At 41.6% G+C, this 27,840-nt stretch overlaps 1 protein-coding gene across 1 annotated transcript in view; it reads right to left on the bottom strand.

Annotated features, from left to right (window-relative positions):
- Nucleotides 1-27,840, bottom strand: part of LOC124550841 — a 382,565-nt gene that overhangs the window by 67,340 nt on the left and 287,385 nt on the right. The window contains exons 23-24 of the mRNA XM_047125569.1: nucleotides 23,605-23,923; nucleotides 3,166-3,559 (exon numbers count right to left, since the gene is read on the bottom strand). Of these exons, the coding sequence (XP_046981525.1) occupies nucleotides 3,166-3,559; nucleotides 23,605-23,923 (713 nt within the window). The remainder of the gene's footprint in view (nucleotides 1-3,165; nucleotides 3,560-23,604; nucleotides 23,924-27,840) is intronic.

Here is a 27,840-nt window from a genome sequence, read left to right as displayed (position 1 = left end):
CCCGCAGAATCGTCTCAGCCTCTGGTTTAAGCCTTCCACTCGGCTGCGATCAGTTCTGGGAATGATACTACAGATAGTTAGCTCAGATTCCACCCCACAAGCAAGGCTTTCCACCATCACCCACTCCGCCAACCACCTATATGAACTCAGGATGACCTCTGAACCCAGACGGCAGGAGTCATTGGTGCCAACATGAGCAACAATTTGCTGTTGGGTGCACCCAGTGCTCTCTATCGCTGATGGAAGGGCCTCCTCCATATCTCGGATAAGACCCCCCGGTAAGCACACAGAGTGAATACTGGCCTTCTTCCCCAACCTTTCCGCTATTTCCCCAAGGGGCTCTATCACCCGCCTAACATTGGAGCTCCCAATCACTAATAAAACCTTCCCACCATGTGCCTGCTGGGACCTTGCTGAAGGAGCGGCAACATGTCCACTCACAGGCAGAGCATGCAATGCCACACGGCCAGCCTCCACATTGACCCTCTGCCTCGTGTGCCGCGAACGCCGCTGAACCTGCCACTCCCCTTGGGGAGAGGGTGGCCCAATCGCGCCTGGTACCCATGAAGATGTCTCGACAGCAGGGACTGTGGGTGAAGCATGTGACACCTGGGGTGTACCATGCGATGCACCAGACTCCCCACTGCCGCTACACTCCGAGGCAGCAGCCTGAAGACGGCTGACCGCGGCCATCAACACGTTCAGCTGTTCGCGAACAGCGGCCAGCTCCTCCTGCATCCATACACAGCAGTCACACATCCTATCCATCCTAAGAAGTCAACAATTTACTGTAGAGAGTTAATCAACTTTGAACTAGACTGCTAATTCACTAAAGGCAGCTGATAGCTGACTAAACTGTGGTTACTAGACACTTCTTGTTGAAAACAATGAAAATAAGCATACCTGTCTCTGGACTGTATTCAAAACAAACACTAGTGCTACTGGCACTACAGCTGACTAAAGGGACTCTGACTGTATTCAAAACAAACACAAAATCTATGGAACACTATTATTAGTACTCGAAAATTAAAGCTTCCTGAAAGCAAAATCACACAGAAGAAGAAGTGACAAGTAAGAAAAATACATTAATACTTAAATTAACGTAGCTCGCTGCACAGCGATGTGAAGCAGATGGCAGTTACGACGACACTGGCTTTTGACCAGAACCTTCTTCAGTAGGGAAACAACATGTACAGTCACACAAGCAAGCACATCTCAGCACACATGATCACTGTCTTAAGCCACTCCAGCTAGAATCTATCTCCAGAATGAGTGGAGATAGCAGTCATGTGTGCTGAGGTGTGCTTGCTTGTGTGCATATGTGTGTTTTTTCCTTTCTGAAGAAGGATTTGGCCAAATACTACAAAGTGTAACAGTCTTTCAACTATGCCTGTCTGCAACTCAACAGTGATCAGCAAACTATCCTTTTCATAATATTTTTGATATTCCAACCTAGACCTCCCATTGTATGATTTTGTTGTTGTTTGTAATTGTTAGTTCAAGCTGCCATGATTGTCACTGTGCTGACATTGCTTATACGTCAGGAATAAAATCAGTCTCACAACGTTTTGGACAGATAGTGTAAGGTAAAGTTCTTCACAACCCATCATTCGGGTTCAACCCTAGGCATGGTGCTACTGAAAGTGGTACACTCTTGGCTTCCTCCAACCACTGAGTTTACATATCCAGCCACTTAAAGGTGGATCTACAGTTTCATGAGTGTTCAGAACTGTGGTACAAATCAACAGTTTTCATTTTGATACACACAGTGAGAATAGTAATGTTAAAGCTCTGCTACCAAATTGATTTGTTCACTACATTATGTATTTCAGGAGCCTGTTTACCATCACTAAGTGTACAAGAAAATGTAACATTTGTCAAAAGCTTGATGGAAGGTCATGAGTAAGGTGATCCATTTCTACCACTAGGCTATGTTGGACCATTTACACAAGTTTAAGTGTTCTCTGGGGGCTCACTCAGCTTGAATAATTAATAGTGTGCTTCCAGATGTTGTGCCAAGCTGTTGTTTGCATTTTATCCACAATATTTCAACAACTGATCCAGCCATCTCCTTTAAATTATACGAGATTTGCAGTTGTTTGTCTCCTGAACTCAAGCTTAGCCTGGTTGGAGTCCAAGCAGTGAGTATCCATAACAGCAAAACTTGTAGCATTTGATGAAGATGGCTGGATAGATAGTCAAAATATTGTGCATAAAATGGAAATAACAACTCAGCAAAACACCCAGAAGCACTCTATTACACGAGTTTATTTTGAGCTGTACATGTCATTAGGCACACGGAATGCATAAAATCTGGCTTGCTCATACATGGATTATGTTTTCTTCTTCTGTTTCAATGTAAGGTTCTAAAAATTGTCACTGTTGACCTATCTTGATTATGAATTTACAGTATGTGTTTAATTATTCACCTCACCACACGTGATGATGGGGTCCAGCCTTCTGAAAAATATAATGCAGTGAGTAGGTTAATTCAGTGGCACAGACTGCACATTTCTTTTACCTCTTCTTATTTTCAGGTTGCCATGGTCATCACTGTTCCACTTTCTCAACACAGACAGTATTAAATAGGAAATAGTTTCCTGATATTTTCTAAAATATTATTTATATGGTCACAAACTGGCTTTTGCCTTTCATAGACCACTGTCATGGCACAGCAGAATGTTGCAACAACAGACAAAATGACATGCAGCTTACAAAGATGTTATTCATACAGAAGATACATAAAAGGTTGACATACAGATTGTTTACAAAATTATTATATTTTTATTTAATACAGAAATTGTCACAAGTATCAAAAAATGGAAAGCAATCTTTGCATCTAACAGCAGTTTAAAAATAAAATTTCCTTTTTCTCATCTGTTCAATTAATATCTCACCGTTTTGTGTATCTTTGGTGTTAGCATAAGTAATACCTGTCTAAGCAGCATGTCATTTTATCATTGTTGTGACATTCAGTTGTCACCTGATGTTGGCCTGCTAAACTGAAAGCCATTTTGTGACAAAATGAATAATATTTTGGAGAAAATCAGGAGAGTGTTTTCTATTTAATATTGTTGCACATTCTGAAAAATGCTGACAGAAAATTAAGTTAATGTCAAATGAATAACTACAAACAGGAACAACTTATTAGAAACCTTATCGTACCTCATTTCTTCCTCAGCTGCATCCAGGAGAGAAGTGACTTGCATAACTAGCTCATTCATTACACTTTCATACTCAAATTCAACCAGTCTACACCCCATGCTACAAATAACATCTCCAAATATTTCATTCAAACCCCATGTACCATATTTTTGCGCTTTCCACATTAAGTATATCAACTCCCTCATTTCCGAGAGGTTGGTACAACTGCAGGATTGTGTAAGTCTAGCCTTTGCCCACGCATGCAGACCAATCTGTGGTCTGTGCTGTAGTTCTGTTTTCAGCATGTTTAGTGTCTCCTCTGTTATGCAGGTGGCTTGTTTGCAAATTTCAGGCGGAGACACTTGCTGCCATATTTCTTCACAAATCTGACGGCAAGGCCACGGTACAGTCTTATCTGTAGAAACATACCACACAAACAACATTTATGCAACATTCATTAAAGTACAATGTTTTTAAAATATAAAATACTCTGCCTGACAAAAAAAGTGAAGCACCCGGAAGGAGAGGAGGAAACAAATGGAAACTTCATGGTTTGAGAGCTTGTATGATGTCATTTCAGTGATTAAAAAATTGTGTCAAATTTACAAAAAAACTGGCAGTATGGGCATACTTATCAGTATTACATTGCACCAACTCTGGCCGAGATGCATGCACTGATTCAGTCAGGAAGGGTGTTACAAGGCTTTCGTACTTCTCCCGAGGCAAGCTGTCCCACAACTATTCCAACTGTCCTCGATATCTCGAATAGCAGCACTCGGACAGAGTTTACAACTCTGCTGGTCTACACACATTCTATCGGCAAAAGTATGGGGATCTTGCTGGGCACAGGAATATGTCAATAAAATCCATACAGTTCAAAGAGACACATGCCAAATGTGGACAAAAATTGTCTTGCTGAAAAATGGCACCATAGTACTGTTGCATGAGAGTGCAGGACATCTGTGACATATGAGGGGGTACCCAAAGAAAACCGGAATAACATTGCCATGGGTGGAGCTCATGTAGTACGCATTTCTGCCGCTAGACATGTATAGCATATTTCATTGCCAGTTCAGAGCCGCCTCTGTTGTCGACCTGGCTCGTTCTCTTCATCTACAGTGACTGTTTCTGCTAGCACTGTTTTGTTCTTGTTTTCTTTTTGTTATGGTGGGTTTAAGTGAACTACATGCAGCTGTGAAATTTTGTTAACTGGTCAGTAAAAGAGATGCTGAAACTGTTTTAGTGTTGAAAACAGCTAACCAACATGATGCTATGGGAAAAACTCAAGGATACAAGTGCTTTGCTCGATTTAAAAATGTCGACATGTGCACTGATGACATACCTCATTCTAGATGTCCACCAACTACTTGTATCGACAAAAATATTGAAAAAAATCAAGAGCTTGTACTCACAGACTATCGACAGACAATTGATCAAGTGTCAGAGATTAGAGGGTTATTTCAGAGCTTGGTTCAGCGAGTTTTAATGGAAGATTTGGGAATGAAAAGTGTTATTGCCAAGTTTTTTCCTTGGGTTCTGACAATCAGAGGGAACATCGAGTTTAAACACATTGTGTTTTGACAGAAAATCTGCATCAGTTACAGCAGATTTTTTTTTTTTTTCCTTCAATGGTATGAAGAGTCTGAAGAGTCATGGTGCTATGGTTACGACCCAGAAACAAAGCAACAGTAAAACCAATGGAAGACATCACTGTCACCCTGTCCAGAAAAATGTCAGGTCAAATCAAACATCAAAACAATGCTGATTTGCTTTTCTGGTGCCAAGGGCATAGTTTGTTCAGAGTTTGTTCCCCCAATCCAGATTGTCAATAAAACCTTTTGTTTGGAAGTTTTAAGAAGATTGCGCAACAATCTTTGTCAAAAGAGACCTGATTTGTGGCAGACAGAAGATTGGTTCTTCCACTATGACAATGCACCTGCATGCACAGCCATCTCTGTTAGACAGTTTTCGGCTAAAAATGGCACACTTCCACTGTCCCATGCACCTTACTTGCCTGACCTGGATCCGTGCATCTTTTTCTTATTTCCACTCATGAAAAGGGACAATAAAGGACACCGATTTAACAACATTGAAGAAGTCCAGAAAAAATGAGGGAGGAGTTGTCAGCCATTTCTAAAGATGATGAAAGCACTGGTGGGACAAATGTATTAGTTGTAATGGAGAGTATTTTGAAGGGGGTAAGCTTGTTTTGTAAACAGCTTGAAAATATATAGCTCCAAGAAAAAAAAAAATTTATTTATTTATTTTATTTTATTTTTTTTGCTTGGGGGGGGGGGGGGGGGTGGAGATACACTCTCGTACTGTTGTGGCATCAGAGTTCCCTCAATCACTAACAGCTGTCCTCTTACCTCAATCACTACCCACCAAGACCTGAGCCATCCCAATGGCTCACAATACCATGACACCAGCATAACATTGCTGTGCCTCTTCAAAACATTGGAAGAATGAGTCCTCCCAATATGTCACCATCATACTCACTGATGACCATCATCTGCAGTAGTGCAGAACTGTGATTCATTGCTGAGCACAATGTGATTGCATACATCAGTATTCCATGCTTCCCAGTTATAGCACCACTCCAAATGGAGCCATTTGTGTTGTGTTGTTGACAGCAGTCTACACATGGGATAGTAATTCCCTAGTCCACCTGCTGCTAGTCTCTGACCACCAGTCTGGGATGATGCTGAGTGTTGCAGGGCTCCATTACTTGCTCTCAGATGGCAGGTGTTTGGTGCACGATATGGCGATCTTCTGTCGTGGTGGCCAGACACGGTCGACAGAAACCATGATAACAAGTATGGGTACCTAAATGTTCACGTGCAGTCCAATGATGGGCCACTGTTAAATCCATATGCACTGTGACTCTACATACTGCATGATTCGACACGCTGGCCAATTGGGAATCTACAGTGGTGCGCCTATCAAACTCTGTCAGCTGCTGATAATGCTTTTTCACATGAGAATGCAGCATCTCTGTGTCCTTCACAGTTATCACTGAACATCTGACACTGCTTATCCCCTTATATACCCTATCGGGCCTTCTAATAATACTAAACATGAACACAACATTTAATGCACTCTAATGGCCATTCCACCTGTTGCAGAGAATTGCAATTCTAATCATTTAAATTAAGAACTGCATTATGCAATACATAGATCAATCAATATATGTTATTAGAAATCAAACAATGGAAAATGCAGGATGTAACGTAACAATATAATGAAAAGGACAGTTGCTACTCACTATATAGTGAAGATGCACAGTTGCAGAAAGGCACAACAAGATGACTGTGTGAAAGTCAGCTTTCAGCCAACAATGCCTCTGTCAAAAGTAGACGACATGCGCACGTGCACACACTCATGTGAATGTAACTTATGTACACATGACCACAGCTAGAGCCAGCCCTGACAGACAGACACTGTGGTCATATGCCTGGAGTTGCATTTGCAGGAGTGTGTGCATGAGTGTATGTTGTCTACTTTTGACAAAGGACTTCTTGACCAAAAGTTAACTTTCAGACAGTCTTTTTGTTGTGCCTTTCAGCGACTCAGCATCTCCACTCTATAGTGAGTAACAACTATCATTTTCATTATATATTTTATTAGAGATGATTGGTTTCAGTCTAGAATCGGACCATCATAAAGTCTGCTGTATCAAAGAAAAAAAATACACATAACCAAGTATAATGTAATTGGATAGACAAAAAAGTCCTCATGAAGCAGTGGCAGGAGAAAACACACACAAACGCGCACACGCACGTGCCCCCCCCCCCCCCCCCCCCCCTACACACACACACAAGTTTAACTTACGCAAGCTTTTGGAGCCAGCTGCTCCTTCTGTCAGCAAAAGAGTTGAAGGGGAAGGAAGAGGACTGCAGAGATTTAAGAAAATTACCCATCTCTGGTTGCCACCCTTCCTTCCACAATGACCTTCACCTGTTCAGATTCCGCCAATCCTTAGCCCTCACCAACACAGTCCTGCAAAACTGGCAAAACTGTATCAACCAAGCCCAATCCTCGTTGCAGTACCTTCTCTCCATTTGCAAAATTCTCCTGCTATATAATCCCAAATTCCTGGAACCCATAACACACACCAAAATTCTTGCCCTGCAGGAACTTGAGCAACACGCACAACACCACCTCAAAAAGCTCTCCATCCTGCTCACTTCCTATTCCCACCTCGGAGTACCACTGTCCACCACTTCTACAACAACCTCCAAACCTCCCCCTTGCCCCCTCATAGCTGAAAAACTCTGTCTCACAGATCTACTACACTTACCCCACCCTCCAAGACTCCCTCCTGCCACCACCACACAGAACCCAGAACCTAAACAGATCCACAACACAATTATGAACCTTTTCTCCAGAAGCCTTACTCCCACAGAAATATCAGTCCTTTCCAAAGGCCTCACCCTTTGCCCCACTCCCAAATTCAACCATGCAGGACTATTTAAAGACCTTCTCTCCTTCTCCCAGTCCCTACAGTGGAAACACTTTTCCGCCATCAACCCGACCAATCAGACTCAACCACAGACCAATATTGAACCTTGCCTAACTCAGTTCACTCCTCTGCCCAATCCTGATCCACCCCCACTGCGTCCAAACCACCCCCTGTTAACTTTCCAGAATGTCTTAACCTCGAACCTTGCCTCACCATCATTCCCCAAATCCCTCAACATGCAAACTAACCTTACATCCGCAGAAAGAACTGCAGTCCACCATCTAAAAACTGATTCCGACCTTATAATCCTACCTGCAGACAAAGGCTCCACCACCGTTGTTTTGAACCGCAATGATTACGTGACAGAAGGACTCCATCAGCTGTCACATACTTCCACCTACAAACCATGCCACAGTGATCCCATTCCAGTAATCCAGCATCTCCTGTCACTATTCAAATCCTTAGGCCCATCCCAGAACCTCTCCCCAGAGTCCATCTCTCTACTTACCTCTACCACTCCCCGTACTCCCACCTTCTACACGCTTCCTAAAGTCCATAAATGCAGCCACCCAGGATGCCCCATTGTGGCCGGTTACTGTGCCCCCACTGAAAGAATCTCTGCTCTCATGGACAAACATCTTCAATCTATTACCTGGAGCCTATCCTCCTATATAAGAGATACCAACCATTTCCTTGACCGACTCTCCACAGTTCCTGTCACTTTACCACATGGTGCACTGCTCGTCACTATTGATGTCACCTCCCTGTACACTAACATTCCTAATGCCCATGGCCTTACTGCTATCGAATACTAACCTTTCCAGATGCCCTATGGATTCCAAACCAACAACCTCCTTCCTAGTCTCCATGACCAACTATATCTTAACCCACAATTACTTTTCCTTTGAAGGAATTACCTACAAACAAATCCGCAGTACGGCTATGGGCACCCGCATGGCACCAGCCTATGCTAACCTATTCATGGGCCATCTAGAGGAATCCTTCCTAAAAACCCAGAATCCTAAACCCCTCACCTGGTTCAGGTTCATTGATGACATCTTTGTTATCTGGATTGAAGGTGAGGACACCTTATTCACATTCCTCCGGAACCTCAACAACTTCTCCCCCATTTGCTTCACCTGGTCCTACTCAAACCAAAAAGCCACCTTCCTAGATGTTGAGCTCCACCTCAAAGATGGTTACAACAGTACCTCCGTCCATATCAAACCTACTAAGCACCAGCAATACCTCCACTTCAATTGCCACCCAGTCCATACCAAGAAGTCTCTTCCATACAGCCTAGCCACCCGTGGTCATCACATCTGCAGTGACAAGCAGTCCCTCTCAAAATATACTGAGGGTATCACTGAAGCCTTCATTGGCCATAATTATCCTCACATCCTTGTACAAAAACCAATCTCCAGTGCCTTATCTTTCCAGTCTCACACCACCTCCCAAAGTCCCACAGTCTGGCCACAGAGTAGCATTCCCATCATAACTCAGTACCATCCAGGACTGGAGCAACTGAATTACATTCTCCGCCAGGGTTTCAATTACCTCTTGTTGTGCCCTCAAATGAGAAATGTCCTGCCCACTATCCTCCCACCCCTCCTACTGTGGTATTCCACTGTCCACTGAACTTACACAATATACTCGTCCATCCGTACGCAACCACTGCTCATAGTCCCTTACCTCATGGCTCATACCCCTGTAATAGACCTAGATGCAAGACCTGTCCCATACATCCTCCTACCACCACCTACTCGAGTCCGGTCACTAACATCACCTACTTCATCAAAGGCAGGGCTACCTGTGAAACCAGTCACGTGATTTACAAGCTAAGCTGCAACCACTGTGCTGCATTCTATGTAGGCATGACAACCAACAAGCTGTCTGTCCACATGAACGACCACCGACAAACTGTGGCCAAAAAACAAATGGACCACCCTGTTGCTGAACATACTGCCAAACATGATATCCCTCATCTCAATGACTGCTTCACAGCCTGTGCCATGTGGATCCTTCCCACAAACACCAGCTTTTCCGAATTGCGCGGGTGGGAACTTTCCCTGAAAATACATCCTAGGTTCCTGTAACCCTCCTGGCCTCAACCTTAGTTAGTCACTGTCCTCACCCATCCAGCCCCTTTACTGTTCCCATTCCAGCATTACACAACCATCATTTCACCACCACACCCAGTCTTTTAATTTCTATTTCTCTCCTTTCCACTACTTACCCCCTCCACACCTCCTCACTTGCCCTCCACCTGAACTGCAACACTTCACTGTCCGCCACTACCTCCATACTATACCTCCCCCTTCCTGCTCCGGCCCCCTCCTTACCCCCACCCAGTCGCCACTCCCATCATGCACTGGTGCTGCTGCTCGCAGTGTGGTTTCAGTTCTCTGAGACTGCAGATGTATGTGTGTGTGTGTGTGTGTGTGTGTGTGTGTGTGTGTGTGTGTGTGTCTACTGCTGACAAAGGCCTTAATGGCCGAAAGCTATAATTGTGTGAATCTTTTTGTTGTGCCTAACGTGACTCAGCATCTCTGCTATATGGTGAGTATCAACTTTCCTTCTCTGGTATTGTTACATTCCATCCTGGATTTTCCATTGTTTAATCAAAGTACATAGCTGTTACATGAAAAGACACTAAGTGCTAAATGCATCACATCTCCTATTAATGTTAAAAAGTAGTATAAAAACGTCTCAGCTATGCCTATGCATAATTGGAAAAACAATTATCATATATAATTGTTCTATTATTGTTATTCCAATTATGGAAATGCATAGGTGAATTTTTTTTGCAAATACTTTGTAACATTAATATGAGACATGGTGCATTTAATGTCCTTCCATGTAACAACTACATACTTTAATGTTTCACACTTTATTATATGTATTTTTGTTCTTATTTTGTTCTATGGACATAATGATGGACAGATCCTAACCAGAATCAATTGTCTCTAATAAAATTAACTGATACAGCATTGTATCAGTAAAGCTGTACAATACCGTCTCCATAAAATATTTGTGATCATTTACATACCATTCAATGGAACGTACATGTATGAAGTTACACTGACATCCAATCTGGGTGCTTTACTTTTTTTGTCAGGCAGTGTTTTATAGCCTCACACTCATACACAAACTCACTAGATTATGTATATTGTACCAAAAATGTTTGGTATAATTAAAATCATATAACTGCAAGTAGCTAAGTATAGCTGATGCTAGTAAAATCATTTTGAAGGATTATGCCCAAGTACAGATTTACAGGTAAATGACACAACAAAAGATTCTGAACTGTCTGATACCAACATACTATGAACTGTAAGGTTACTCAGATTTACATATTACTGTACATTGCTTTCCGCACCTTCCTTGCAAAGTAGATGCTCATTTCTGTTTTTGTATGCAACTACCATGCACATCATTTTAAAATGTGGACATTAGTAATTAAATTTGATATGAAATTATGAAGCATATAAAAGACATACTAATAATATATAGATCATTGTTTGAAAACATAATTTTCTATATTTAAGTACATCAAGTAAGTTGTAATTAAAGTTGAGGGAGAAGAAATAAAAACTTTGAGGTTCACAGATCACACCGTAATTCTGTCATCGACAGCAAGGGCACTGGAGGAGCAGTTGATTGACACTGATTCATTCATTCATTCATCCATTGTGTTCTGCAAATCTCATCAAGGAGAAAAAGCTCTTAGGATATGGAATGAGTCAAGGTATACAGTAACACAAGAGAAAGATCTCACAGAAACTTAACCTGTATTCTGTATCTATATAAATAAAAATGTAAATGTTTGTTTGTTCAAAATCTTAAATCTCTGAAATTTCTTCACCAATTGTTTTGAAATTTTCATACAACATTGCATTTGAATATGCACTTGTTTTTATACACCTACTGAAGTGCCATCTTATAGAAACTCTCTAAAAGTACTTGAACAATTTATTCCAAATTTTTACTAAATACTCTAATGAACAGCCAAATAAACATATGCTATATAGGGGAAATGTTGTCACCAAAAATCTCAAGAAGTTCTTGACCAATTTACAAAAGTACTTTGGCAATTTACTTTAACTTTTTACATGTTACTTTAATAAGCATTCAGATGAACATAAGCTACATATTTTTAAATATATATAACATATAACAGGGAAGTGTTAGCAAAAATCTTGGAAGTTCTTGATCAATTTACTTCTAATTTTTACAAGACATTGTAATAAACATTCACATGGACACAGCCTACATATTCTTTAAGCAACAATGTATAGGTTTTCTGTTAAAACTGACTGCACAAAAGAAAATTCTGTGGTTTCTCTGCTGTAAAAATGTGTGGATTCATTTTCTTTTTCACAATCAGTTTTAACTACAGCAGAAGAGCATTTAAACTGTTAGAAGAATTGGTTCTCACAGACATATTTTTTCTCATCATATATATTTTTAAGGAAAAATTGTGTACAAAACACTGTGCTGTTGTGTTTCCTTCCTCACAGTCAACTATCACAGAAAACATGCAAGTTGTATTTCTGGCTTATCAGCTTATGATTTTGCAATAACAATACACATGGCACAAGATCAGAGAGAGGGGGGAGTAGATGGAAAGAGAAAGGGAAAGAGAAAATGGACAAAGAGAAAAGGAAGGAAGAGACAGACAGAGAAAGGGGGAGGAGAAGATGGTGAGAGAGGGAGGAAGAGGAGATGATGAGAGAGGGAGGAGGAGGAGATGGTTAGAGAGAGGGGGGAGGATCGGGAAATGGACAAAGTGGGGGGAGGAGATGGATAGATAGGGGTGATGAGGAGATCGACAGAGATAAGGGGGATAAGGAGATTGGGGCATTTATTGAATTCCAATACATATTTGGTAATAGTGAAGCATTGCTGAGTTCACCAGTTAACAATGAACTATCACTGTATTGCTTCATACTATTCATGTTTATGCTGCTTAACTTTAATCAAGTAAATTATTAAAAAAGCTGTCAATTGGAAAAAAGTTGCTGCCTCTCTATTTATAGCTGTTGTTTACCTGCTACTACAAGCTTAATATTTACTTGATTACAATGAATTTTTCGATGAAAATATTTTTATATGTCTGTAAATACTGGGTCCTGTTTGCAGCACATTACTACTTTTCATGCAGCTTTATGGTGAGCAGTGTTGCTTACCATGTAGCTAACACAACTATTCAGTCTCTGACTCTAGATATTCAGTTTGTAGAAACAGTGGTTGATGAGGTATGCTTTTGATTGTCTTTGAAATGATAGGGGTTCTGAATTTCTGGTTTTATGTTAGATGGGAGCTTATTGTCTATCTTTCCACCAGATTGCATAATTCCATTTTGAACCCTAGACAAGGAGGCAAGGCTTACATGAAAATTATTTTTGTGTCTCATATTGTGACAGTGTACACGACAGTTCAGATGAATTTCTCTCTCTTTCTCTCTTTTTTCTTCTTTTTAAATCAACTACACAAATCATTAAGGAGTAAATGTATTGGAAAATAAGGGTAAGTATTCCAATATCCTTCTAGGTTTCTGCTAGATGTACAGTTATCTACTTTCCACAGTATCCTTACATCTCATCTCTGCTGAATGAACACTTTATTTACTTTAGATGAACTGCCACATAATATGTGAGGTATGACCAAAAATCAATGGGAATTCTTGTTTTTCTTACAGAATCTTTATTTATTCATCAATGTCAGCTTTGTCCCCTTCAAAGTAATCCCCCTCAGATATAATACAGTTGTGAAAGCACTTTTTCCAATCTTGCAAGTACTTCTGGAACTCACTTTCCATTATGGCATTAAACTCCTTCAGCAATTCCATTTTTATCTCATCAGTGGTGGCAAAATGAAACTCTTTCATGATTCTTTTCTCGTCAGGAGTAGGAAGAAGTTGCTGGGGGCCATGTCCGGTTAATATGATGACCGAAACAACATGGTGGTTTTGTTTTTTGACAAAAAAATCATGAACAAACATTGCGGTGTGAGCTGAAGCATTATTGAGATGCAATTTCCATGAGAAGTTTTGCCACAGTTCTGGACACTTTCTTCAGATTGTTTCACACAAAGGCACATTACTTCCAGGTAGCATTCCTTATTGACCATACAACCTTAAGGCAGGAACTTTTGATGCACTATCCCATTGGAATTGAAAAAAAGAGTGAGAAGAACCTTCACACGTGATTGAACTTATCGAATTTTTTTCGGCCTTTGCTCTTCAGGCAATTTCCATTGGTGCGACTGGGCCTCAGTTTTGATGTCATACTCTTATACTCATGTTTTGTCACCTTTTATAACCTTCTTTAGAAGATCTGTATTGTTGTCGAGTTCATTCAGCAACTTCTGAGTAATGTCTAAGCAATGTCATTTTTCGTCAAAATTGAACAATTTCAAAACAAACTTTGCAGCTACACATTTCATGCCCAAAAAATCCAAAAAGATTGCTAGGCATGACCAAAAGAGATGCCAGCATCACCATCAATCTCTCTCATAGTGATTTGGTGATCTTGCAGGACAATTTTCTTTACTTCTTCCACAGTAATCATTGTGCTGGGGTGTCCGGGGTGTTCATCATCTTCAACATCTTCTCAACCCTCTTTGAAATTTTTAGATCACATGTAAACTCTTGTCGTATTCATTAGGTTCATTAAAAGCTGCAGTCAACATTTCAAATGTGGTGCTGAATTTCATTCCATTTTTCAAGCTTCCTGGCAGATTAAAACTGTGTGCCCGACCACCGAGACTCTCCTAGAGAAGACAAGATACTGGCAGAAGTAAAGCTGTGAGGAACGGGCGTGAGTCGTGCTTTGGTAGCTCAGATGGTAGAGCACTTGTCCGCAAAAGACAAAAGTCCCGAGTTCGAGTCTCGGTCGGGCACACAGTTTTAATCTGCCAGGAAGTTTCATATCAGCGTGCACTCCACTGCAGAGTGAAAATCTCATTCTGGAAACATCCTCCAGGCTGTGGCTAACCCATGTCTCCGCAGTATCCTTTCTTTCAGGAGTGCTAGTTCTGCAAGTTTCGCAGGAGAGCTTCTGTAAAGTTTGGAAGGTAGGAGATGAGATACTGGCATAAGTAAAGCTGTGAGGACCGGGCATGAGTCATGATTTGGTAGCTCAGATGGTAGAGCACTTGCCCGCGAAAGGCAAAGGTCCTGAGTTCGAGTCTCGGTCAGGCACACAGTTTTAATCTGCCAGGAAGTTTCAGGATATCTGTCTCTAAAAAAAATATTGGTGGGCTTTTAAAAAGGCAGTGCACACTCAAACTGCCACCTGAAGAAACAGAATGTTCATTTGTACCAATTTAAGGGCATACTGCTAACTATTAATTGAAAAAATGTCTGTATCCAATGTGTATCTATATTCTACAGTTTTTCTGTTTTCCAAGTTCCTAACCAAAATGTAATAACTGTTTGCTGGACTGTGACTCAAACTTGGTCCTTGTCTTTCACAGACTAATGCTCTACCAACTGAGCTATCCAGGCATGATTCACAACCCAGCCTCACAGCTTTACTTCTGCTAGTACCTCATCTCCTACCTTCTAATATCCACAGAAATTCTCCTGCGTACCTGGTGGGACTAGCACTCCTGGAAGAAAGGATCCTCCAGAGACATGGCTTAGGCACAGCCTGTGGGATTTTTTCCAGAATGAATTTTCACTCTGCAGTGGAGTGTGTGCTGATCTGAAACTTCCTGGGAGTTTAAAACTGTGTCCCAGTTTGTGACTTGAACCTGATGCCTTTGCCTCTTGTGGGCAAGTGCAGTACCAACAGAGCTATCCAAGCATAAACTGGCAGAAGCAAAGCTGTGAGGGCAGGTTAAGAGTCATGTTTGGATAGCTCAGTTGGTAGATCACTTGCCCGAGAAAGACAAAGATCCCAGATTCGAGTCATGGTCTGGCACGCAGTTTTAATCTGCCAGGAAGTTTCAAATCATTACACACTCCACTGCAGGATAAAAATTTATTCAGGAGATAAAAAGTAGTAACTTTGGATTCTGACAATATTATGGAAAGGATAGATTGCTATTCACCATATAAAGGAGACAATGATTTGCAAACAGGTACAACAAAAAGACTGCTCTATCTTCGAGCTTTCGGGTACAAAGCCATCTTGTTAATCAGAAAACACACACAGATCCACTGTCTCTGGCTGCTGTGACCTCAGTGACCAGAGACATTGGTCATGTGTGAGAGAGTTGTGTTTGTGTTACTCTGTATGTGTTTTTCACTTTTGAAGATGGCCTCGTGACCAAAAGCTCAATTGCATAGTCAGTCTTTTTGTTGTGCATGTCTGCAACTCAGCATCTCCTCTACATGGTGAGTAGCAATCTATCCTTTCCATAATACTGTCATTATTGCAACCTTTATTTTCCATTGTTTAACTTTGTAATTTAACATTTTGTGATAAATGTGCTATGTGAGTCTTTAAACATGTATTGCACACAAAGCCACAGTCTGTGGCATGGATACACTGCATGTGTTGAGCATGACATGTGTACACATAAAAATATACATCTATACATGCATTGTATGTATTGGTTGGGAAATGAGTGAGACAGGGTTGTAGCCTCTCCCCGATGTTATTCAATCTGTATACTGAGCAAGCAGTAAAGGAAACAAAAGAAAAATTCGGAGTAGGTATTAAAATTCATGGACAAGAAGTAAAAACTTTGAGGTTCGCCAATGACATTGTGATTCTGTCAGAGACAGCAAAGGACTTGGAAGAGCAGTTGAACAGAATGGACAGTATCTTGAAAGGAGGATATAAGATGAACATCAACAAAAGCAAAACGAGGATAATGGAATGTAGTCAAATTAAGTCGGGTGATGCTGAGGGAATTAGATTAGGAAATGAGACACTTAAAGTAGTAAAGGAGTTTTGCTATTTAGGGAGTAAAATAACTGATGATGGTTGAAGTAGAGAGGATATAAAATGTAGACTGGCAATGGCAAGGAAAGCGTTTCTCAAGAAGAGAAATTTGTTAACATCGAGTATAGATTTAAGTGTCAGGAAGTCGTTTCTGAAAGTATTTGTATGGAGTGTAGACATGTATGGAAGTGAAACATGGACGATAACTAGTTTGGACAAGAAGAGAATAGAAGCTTTCGAAATGTGGTGCTACAGAAGAATGCTGAAGATAAGGTGGGTAGACCATGTAATTAATGAGGAGGTATTGAATAGGATTGGGGAGAAGAGAAGTTTGTGGCACAACTTGACTAGAAGAAGGGATCGGTTGGTAGGACATCTTTTGAGGCATCAAGGGATCACAAATTTAGCATTGGAGGGCACCGTGGAGGGTAAAAATCATAGAGGGAGACCAAGAGATGAATACACTAAGCAGATTCAGAAGGATGTAGGTTGCAGTAGGTACTGGGAGATGAAGAAGCTTGCACAGGATAGAGTAGCATGGAGAGCTGCATCAAACCAGTCTCAGGACTGAAGACCACAACAACAACAACATGCATTGAAAGCTAAAGTTCTGTGTACTGATTCTAATGGGATTAATTACTAACAGGCTGTCATGTTATCCTCTGCTAATAACGTAATTTAGATGTTGTATGGAGGGGCACGGGATCAGCACACCATTCTCCTAGCTGTTGTCAGTTTCCCAGACCTTGCAGTCTCTATTTCTCACTCATGATAAACATATTAGGCTTTCATATTCCCTCAACAACTACACCAATAACCTGACCAGTGCTTTCCTCTCCCGCAACTATCCCTCAACAACTACATCAATAACCTGACCAGTGCTTTCCTCTCCCGCAACTATCCTGTAGACCTTGTCCACAAACAGATTTCCCGAGCAATACATTCCTCCCCGTCCAACAACAATGTTCCTACCCCCAGACCACACAGAAGCATCCCCCTTGTCACCCAATATTATCCTGGCCTCGAAAACATCAACAAATTACTCCGCCAGGGATATGACTTTCTCAAGTCAACCCCTGAAATGAGATCATCCCTTGACAAAATTCTCCCCACACCACCCAGAGTTGCCTTTCGTCACCCCCCTAACCTCTGTAACATCCTTGTTAAACCCTACAATATTCCCAGACTACCTTCTCTACCCAGCGGTTCCTACCCCTGTAACCGACCCCGCTGCAAAACCTGCCCCATGCATCCCCCCACAACCACCTACTCCAGCCCCGCTACTGGTAAAACATACACAATTCAAGGCAGGGCTACGTGTGAAACTACACATGTCATTTATCAACTGACATGCCTGCACTGCACAGCCTTTTACATCGGCATGACAACAACCAAACTGGCTGAGCACATGAACGGACACAGACGAACTGTCCGCCTAGGAGATGCCCAATACCCAGTAGTGGAGCATGCCCTCCAGCATAATTCTAGGGACCTAGGAACCTGCTACACCGTATGTGCCATTTGGCTTCTCCCACCCAACACCAGTCCCTCTGAACTGCGGAGATGGGAACTTGCACTCCAACACATCATTTCATCCCGCCATCCCCCTGGACTGAACCTACGTTAAACAACCTCACTCCCATTCACTCTTCAGTCTTCTCCTCTTTCCCTTTCCTCTTTAGCCATTCACGCATCTTTTCATCCTACATAGTTGTGTTTATCTTTATACTATATACCTCTTTACTTCTGTATGCATCCTCTTTGGTTTGAAGATGGCACAGTACTTACAGTAGAATATCTTTGGCTTCCCTCTGACAACCATGCCTCCATCCTTGCTACCCTCCCTGTTTACCTTTCCCTGTTGCTTCATAACCTGGGTTGTGAATAACTGAATCCACTTTCCCTTCTTCCCTTTTTTCCCCTCTCTCCTCCCTGATGAAGGAACAAAGTTCCGAAAGCTAGGAATGTAAATTTTCAGTTCTGTTTTATGTGTATCTATCGGCTGTACTGAGCTGAGGTAAGTACTGGCCAGCCCCTCTATCTCTTTGTTAGTATTTGTTTCACATCTTATATGAGATTTTTCATTAATCATTTAGATCACCTATATAGTCCACATCCTTCATTGTTTTGTCCCTTTTGTTAGCTATCACTTACGTCTGTCATCTTAACACTTTCTCTTCTTCAGTGTTTTATATATACATAAATAAATATTTTCGGCACCAACTGTGCTAGTTTCATCTTCCTCCTATTATCTTGTTCCGTTTATAGTCCTCTTCTCTTTTTTATTTATTGATTTATTTATTCAACATTCCATAGTTTTAACGTTCGTTATTCGCTGTTTCCCAGCCAACAATCACTGCCAACAATCTCTTCCACACCTACCAGTATCATCCATTTCCGTCGATTTCTTGTTGCTGGCGATATTCTTGTGCCACTGGCTATCTTTCTCTGCCACAAGAAAAATTTTTTGGGACATTTCTGCCCCACCCGCGATCTTTTTTGCGGCACGCGCGATCTTTTTTGCGGCACGCGCAATCGCTTTTGCGGCACGCGCGATCTTTTTTCGCCACTCGCTATCTCTGTTTTTGAGCTACGTGTGTTCTTTTTCCCCTGATCTGGACATACTTGCTTGGTCTGGTCAACTTTTTCCGTATTTTTCTTATTTAGTGGTCTTCCTTTGGTATTGAAAATTACCAACACAATTTCTTTCCCTCTCATCCTTCCCTCCGTGTTTTACTCTTTCTTATGATTACTATCTCAACTTTAGTTATTTAATTTCCCTACCCACCAGTTACCCACTATGTACCCTAATCCTATAACACATTATTTACATTCATTCCGGAAACATGCATTCACCTTAGCCAAACTGCAATCCCACATACTTTTCCTCCAGTCCTGCTTAACCTTTGGAATTACCCCTAAAGGGCTTACCTTAAAAGTTCCCATCTCCGGGTGCAATTCCTCCTTCCACCAGTCTCTCCTGGACTTCCAGAACCTTCAATCCTTAGCCCTTACCCAACTTGTCCTGAATCTCTACACTACTTCATGTAACCACCACTCCCAACAGCTCCTATCTCTCTTCAAAGTCCTCCACCTCTCAAACCCTTGCTTGGAGAACACACTGAGGAACATCATCCTAGAAGCCAGCTGCAAACTTGAGTTCCATGCCACACACCACCTGAAAAAACTATCCACAGTGCTAGTGCAACACCTAAGAAGTGGGGTCCCTCTCCCTATCCCTCACAAACACCAACCACAACAGAACCTTCAACAAACCCCCGTCATAGCCAACAAACCTAGCCTAGCCACCCTACTCAATCTCCCCATCCCAGCACATACCCCACACAGACCAAATCTCAACTATAACCACAGTCAAATGCCACATATCACCAGTCCCAATTCAGTCCTAAACCTCTCATCCAGATCCCTCTCTCCTCCAGAGACATCTGTTCTATCAAAAGGCTTAACCTTTAGCCCCACACCTAAATTCAACCACACTGCCCTGGTTAAAGATCTCCTCTCATTCACCCGGAACCTCAACTGGAAATATCACTTCACTACCCAAACACAGCCCCCAAGTACTAGACCCAGTGTTGAACCCTGTCTAGAACAGTTCCGACTGCCTTCTCAAAGGGATCCTCCTTCCCTCCCCCAAAACCATCCCTTGCAGACATTTCAGGAATTCCTCACATCCAGTGTTGCCTCCCAGTCCTTCTTGAAGAACATCCCGACAACCCCCAACATCACCCCAGCTGAATCCCGTGCCATTAAGGAGCTGAAAATAGACCGCTCTATTGTCATCCTCCCGGCGGATAAAGGCTCCACAACTGTCGTACTTGACCGTGTGGAGTATGTGGCAGAAGGACTGCGTCAACTCTCTGACACCTCAACCTACAAAGCTGTTACCCAGGATCCCATTCCCTCCATCCAGACTGAGCTGCAAAAAATCCTAAAAATCCAAGGTCCCTCACAAGGCCTCACAACGGCTTCCATAGACTTACTCACTCCACCTGAGCCACGTACCCCTACCTTCCACCTATTACCCAAAATCCACAAAGAGAACCATCCTGGCCGTCCCATTGTAGCAGGCTTCAAATCCCCAACCGAACGTATCTCAGCTCTGGTAGACCAGCACCTACAACCTATCACCCGCAGACTCCCATCCTACATCAAAGACACAAACCACTTCCTAGAACGCCTCAAATCCATTCCCACTCCTCTCCCACCTGAAACCTTTCTTGTCACCACAGATGCTACATCCCTTTACACAAACATCCCACATACCCATGGTCTCTCTGCCCTTGAGCACTACCTCTCCCAACGCCCACCCGAAGATCTTCCAAAAACCTCGTTCCTTATCACACTTACCAACTTCATCCTCACCCATAATTACTTCACTTTTGAAGGCCAGACCTACAAACAAATCAGGGGAACGGCCATGGGAACCAGGATGGCTCCCTCCTATGCCAACCTCTTCATGGGCCGCATTTAGGAGGCTTTCCTGAAGACCCAACAGCTGCTTCCCCTGGCCAGGTATAGGTTTATAGATGACATCTTTGTGGTCTGGACTCATGGTGAAGAAACACTCCTTAATTTCCTCCATAACCTCAACTCCTTTTCGAATCTGAATTTCACCTGGTCCTTCTCCAAAACCCAAGCCACCTTCCTGGATGTTGACCTTCATCTTGTTGAAGCTCACATCCACACCTCTGTCCATATCAAACCCACAAACAAACAACAGTACCTTCACTTTGATAGCTGCCATCCTTTCCACATCAAATGCTCCCTTCCCTACAGCCTAGGTATTCGTGGCAAACGTATCTGCTCCAGTAACGAATCCCTCAACAACTACACCAATAACCTGACCAGTGCTTTCCTCTCCCGCAACAATCCTGCAGGTCTTGTCCACAAACAGATTTCCCGAGCAATACATTCCTCCCCGTCCAACAACAATGTTCCTACCCCCAGACCACACAGAAGCATCCCCCTTGTCACCCAATATTATCCTGGCCTCGAAAACATCAACAAATTACTCCGCCAGGGATATGACTTTCTCAAGTCAACCCCTGAAATGAGATCATCCCTTGACAAAATTCTCCCCACACCACCCAGAGTTGCCTTTCGTCGCCCCCCCTAACCTCTGTAACATCCTTGTTAAACCCTACAATATTCCCAGACTACCTTCTCTACCCAGCGGTTCCTACCCCTGTAACCGACCCCGCTGCAAAACCTGCCTCATGCATCCCCCCACAACCACCTACTCCAGCCCCGCTACTGGTAAAACATACACAATTCAAGGCAGGGCTACGTGTGAAACTACACATGTCATTTATCAACTGACATGCCTGCACTGCACAGCCTTTTACATCGGCATGACAACAACCAAACTGGCTGAGCGCATGAACGGACACAGACGAACTGTCCGCCTAGGAGAGGCCCAATACCCAGTAGCGGAGCATGCCCTCCAGCATAATTCTAGGGACCTAGGAACCTGCTACATCGTATGTGCCATTTGGCTTCTCCCACCCAACACCAGTCCCTCTGAACTGCGGAGATGGGAACTTGCACTCCAACACATCCTTTCATCCCGCCATCCCCCTGGACTGAACCTTCGTTAAACAACCTCACTCCCATTCACTCTTCAGTCTTCTCCTCTTTCCCTTTCCTCTTTAGCCATTCACGCATCTTTTCATCCTACATAGTTGTGTTTATCTTTATACTATATACCTCTTTACTTCTGTATGCATCCTCTTTGGTTTGAAGCTGGCACAGTACTTACAGTAGAATATCTTTGGCTTCCCTCTGACAACCATGCCTCCATCCTTGCTACCCTCCCTGTTTACCTTTCCCTGTTGCTTCATAACCTGGGTTGTGAGTAACTGAATCCACTTTCCCTTCTTCCCTTTTTTCCCCTCTCTCCTCCCTGATGAAGGAACAAAGTTCCGAAAGCTAGGAATGTAAATTTTCAGTTCTGTTTTATGTGTATCTATCGGCTGTACTGAGCTGAGGTAAGTACTGGCCAGCCCCTCTATCTCTTTGTTAGTATTTGTTTCATATTTTTCTCTGTGACATAGTTCCTGTGTCTCAGTTCTGACAAAGATTTTCAAGAGGTTTCATTTACTTGTAAATCAAACACAGGAACTGGAACCCCCCTCCAAAGATATATATACATTAGGCCAGGTTCGCTGCAAAATTCCTGACCCTCTAATGGGCCAGCCTGCAGTACCCTTAAGGGTAATGGATGTAAAGTACTAAAATCACAGTCAATCCGTGGTTAGCATTCAACAAGCACCAACACTATGTCAGTCGGCATTATATTTACAGTGAGTCAGCACCCCACACCCATCTTGTAAAGTTCAGTGGTGAGCTGCAGCAGTGTATAAATGCAACTGCCACTTGTATGTGAGTTCACCGATCTGCTGTATTCAATTTATGAAGATTAATGGTCAGCTAATCATCATTGTGTTTGATAATGATAAAAAACTTATAAACATGAAAATCAAGTCCCAAAACAGTGTGAGTGATTATTTTAAAAATCACTAAAACATACTTAATAATGGCAAAATGGTCCTTAGAAAGAGAATGCTACAAAGGAAGATAATTGGCAGTTCAGTAAATCAGTTACAGGATTAATCATAAGAACCGCTGTGGTTTCAGAAGATGACTGCACGAAGATGACCGGTATACAGAAAAGTGTTGTATTGTAGTCACAGAGTGCGCCATTAGGGGGCAGGAATGTCAGAACATGTAGACCAAGCATTACCTTCATAAAGTCTCATCAAATTATTTTGTGCTTGCAGATAGGCAGCCCAATGAATACATTACCAAAGCAAACTTCCGTTTATGTGCCTCCCAGGTAGAAGCAACAGTGACATTAATGAGTTACATGCACGTATTGACATTTACTGCATCACAAATGGAATCCACATTGAGCACCGTGGAGACAGTCTCTGTCCACTGATATGTGCTGTCTTCTGAAACCCCACAGGTATTTACAAATAACCCGGTAGTGTATGGTCATTAATACCTATGTCTGGTGCTAAAAGGTGTCAGTACACATCCAAAGATACAGAAAATAATGATTCTGTTTCAGTAACTTACCTTCAGACAGCTTCCCCACAATGTGCACTAATTCAGTTTTTATTCTACCTGTGCAGTCATTCTCTGCCCATTTTGGTGTTCTCAGTAGGCCTCGCAGGACCAGTAACAGGCCGTGCAACTGGTTATTTGTGTCGTACGTGCCACCAGTTTGCCGGCCTTTATGCTGTATCTCCAGCTGCTTCACTATTTGGCCCACATGACACACAACATCCTGTACTGGTGTAAGGCTTGTGTAAGCCTTGGCTGCCACACGGCGCACTGCGTGCACTCGACTACTGGTCACCACTCTGAACAGAGCGTGGCAGAACTCCTCTGCTACCTGCAACACAAGTGTAAGTCACATTTATTAAACAGCTACAGATGAGGCAACAGCCTCTAGTGCACAACGGCTATAAAGTACAGCTTTAATCTAGCCTTCACCTACATCTATGTATGAAATTGCTGTAGTATGTGGGACTTGTACCAAATAGGACTTGTATGGGATATTGCATGTGTACAAAGAAGGGCAGCATGAATGGTCACAGGTTTGTTTCACCAGTGGGAGAGTGTCATGGAAATGTTGAGGAAACTGAACTGGAAGATGTATATCTGCATCCACACTCCACAAACCACTGTGAAGTGTGTGACAGAGGGAAATCATGATTGTACTAGTTATTATGACTTCTTCCTGTTCCATTTATGTATGGAGTATGTGAATAATGATTGATTAAACACCTCTGTGACCACTGTAATTAGACAAATCTTGTTCTCATGATCTCTATGGTAATGATACATATGGGATTGTAATACTTGTGTATTTTTAAAGTACATTTAAAGCTGGCTCTTGAAACTCTGTCAGATGGCTTTCTCAGGTTTGTTTGCATTTGTCTTCAAGCATCTGCCAGTTCACCTTCATCAGCATCTGTGTGATACTCTCTCATGGGCAAAACAAACTGGAGTCCATTGTGCTGCTCTTGTCTGTTATACCCCCTGTTAGTCCTACCTGGTATGGGTCCACACACTTGAGCAATACTCTAGGATGGGTCACATAAGTGTGCCATAAGCAATTTCCTTTGTAGGCAGAATGCATTTTTCCAGTATCCCTACCAATGAACTGAAGTCTCCCACCCACATTACCTAGGAGTTAGCCTATGTGATTGTTCCATTTAGTATCCTCACAAATTGTTACATCCATGTATTTGTATCAGTTGACCAATTCCAGTTGTGATTCATTGATATTGTAGTGCACAGTTTTACACAGTTCAAAAGTTAAAGTGCCACTTTGAAATTTTATAAAGATCCAACTGAATATTTGTGCAGCTTTTTCGAGGCAGTGCTTTTCTGTTGACAACAGCAACATCGGCAAGAAGTTTGAGGTTACTACTATTATTGCATGCAAAGTGATGAATATACAATATGAACAGCAAGGGACCCAACACATTTCCCTGCGTCACATGTGAAGTAACTTCTACATATGGCAATGACTCTACATCCACTGATGACTGTCATCCAAGATAATGCTGGATCCTCCCTCCTCTCTGTATAAAGTAATTACCAGGAAACTTAGACACTATAATGAAATTGCCCAGTGATACACTATCAGTCTTTATTGAAGAACATGATACACCTGCACTCATAAACAACATGCTCCAATAAAACTTCTGATACAGCAACCTTTTTCACATCTGTATTTACAATGTAAATATTTTTTAATGACATTCACATGTGTGTCAACATAAAATGCACATATAAAAATTATTTTCACTCAAATGATATTATTTCAAGATTGCTGTACATATTTTGTGTATTTTTGTAATAAGATACAATTACTATTATTATTAGTATTAATAATGATTATTGAAACAATCTGAAGTTACAAATTAAAAATGAGTTGTAAGTGAAATTCTTTTCTCTCAAAATGTAAACATTATAACCACTGGAGTAACTTTATAATGTAATATCTCTGAAGTCAGTTACTTGGTGGGAAAGAGTGTTACGTCGGACATGTACTTGTAAAAGTAGTAAGTCTGAGGTTGCTGTTGTTGTTCTGAGAGAAGAACTGTATAGAGTGTGATAATGGAATGTGGAAAGTTGAATTCTAAAACATGAAAAGAAATATGTAAGCACGAATATCATCCCATTAAACTAAAACCTGCACCAAATATTATGCTACAATTGAATGGACTATGAGCGGAAGTTAAGTGAAACTGACATGCATTTTAACCCTTTCAATGCTCCAGATGTAAATATACGCTAATTGTTTCAGTGCTCCAGACGTATATATACTATTTGCTATAAAAAATACTTACAGCGGTTCCCTGCTACAGTTGTATAGTTACGTATAACACCGACAATCGGGCCAGCGAGTCGGAGGTAATTGTTGCGCCAGTATGCAAGTTAATTGTTGGAATACTAGGAAATACCTGAACAACTATTGAATGCTGAATTCTCTTTCTGCTGAGTTCATTCGTATCGCTATTTTACCTAGTTTGTGTGCGGCCATTTCCGCGTTACCAAATCAAATGACATGATGTTACCGTCCATTTACAGACGATGAGCTGCTGAGTATTCGAAACCAAAGTAACGACGAGGACATCATCATGCCCAATCCAGCTGATTATGGGTGGACAGGTAATGATGATGACGAGCTGGCAGATAAATCTGTCACCACAAATATAAAAAATATTTGTGAACCACCAAACGTTGAACCAGTAAATACAGATCCAGATTTTGATGTTATCGTCGATTCTTTCTCCGACTCTGAAGAAGGGCCTGAGCATATGCCTGAAAAATCTCCTAAGAGACACAAAACAGTTGATTTTAGACGAAAAGACTCTGATTTGGACTCTAAAGTGTATAATTTTGATAACAGTGGTTCCAGTTGCAAAATTGTCAATTTAGATGATTTATGTACTGTATACGACTGCTTCCAAGTTTTTTTTAGCCAAGAAATTGTGAGCTACATAGCTGAGAAATGTAATTTATATTATGAACACCTTTGCAATGATGCCAGTGAAAAATCAAGACTACGATGTTGGAAAAACACAAACAGTGACGAAGTTTATTGTTTCCTTGCTGTAAATTTTCTGATGGCTCAAGTGTTAAAAAATGAAATAAACAGTTTTTCGACCAATGATCAGCTAATGTCTACTCCAATGTTTGCGCAAATCATGCCGAGAGATAGATATCTTCTGTTTCTTAGAATGTTACTTTTTGCTGATAACAGTAAGGACCCTGGAGATGACAAAATCTGGAAATTACGTCGAATTGTGGATCACTTGAGAAAAGTATTTCCAGGTGCTTTCTATCCTTTTAAAAATTTGTGCATTGACGAAAGTTTAGTTCTCTTCAAAGGTCGTGTCTTCTTCAAGCAGTACATTCCTTCCAAACACCACAGATTAGGTGTAAAATTTTTTGTGTTATGTGATTGTGGAACTGGTTATATTCTTGACTTTATTATTCATGTGAATGCAACAACAGACATAAAAAAAGAAACTGACTTTGGTGTAAAAGTTGGAATACCTGGAAGCATTGTTCTCACTTTACTTGAACGTTATCTTGGTAAAGGTCACACATTATATGTTGACAATTGGTACACTAGCCCAACGTTATTTTCTTATTTGCATGACAGAACTGTGAGAACAAACCACAAAGGCATGCCTGCTTTATCAAAAAGAATTTAGAAAAGGCGAGATTGAGCTTATGTCAACAGATAAACTTCTTGCTCTGAAGTGGCAGGACAAGCGGGAAGTGACAATGCTTTCAACGCTTCATACAAGTGAAATTATAGCAACTGACAAAATTGACAGAACCATGAATGAACCAAAAACAAAACCAGCTTGCATCGTAAGCTACACTGAAAATATGGGGGCCGTCAACAGGAGCGACCTGATACTAAGTTTAGTAGAATGTGTACGAAAAACTGTAAAATGGTATAAAAAGTATTTTTTCATTTGGTGGACCTGTCTCTGCTCAATGCGCACACATTATATACAACTCAAACGGGATGAAATATTTCAATATCTGATTTTCAACAGACACTTATCAAGGAGATCCTAGAGATTCACCACCAACCACAAACAGAGGGACGATGTGGAAGGAGATCGGCTGATGGTGACAATCCCTTACGCCTAACCGAGCACCACTTTATCTCGCTAATCCCAGGAACTTCAAAGAAGAAGGCCACCCAGAGAAGGTGTATTGTATGTGCAAAACATGATAAATGAAGTGACACAAGATACATTTGTGTAAAATATA

Source organism: Schistocerca americana, chromosome 9 (genome assembly GCF_021461395.2).
Source record: "Schistocerca americana isolate TAMUIC-IGC-003095 chromosome 9, iqSchAmer2.1, whole genome shotgun sequence".
In the NCBI taxonomy this organism is placed as follows: Eukaryota; Metazoa; Arthropoda; class Insecta; order Orthoptera; family Acrididae; genus Schistocerca; species Schistocerca americana.
The sequence above is the reverse complement of the archived record's forward strand: the minus strand, read 5'-3'. Positions and strand labels throughout refer to the sequence as shown.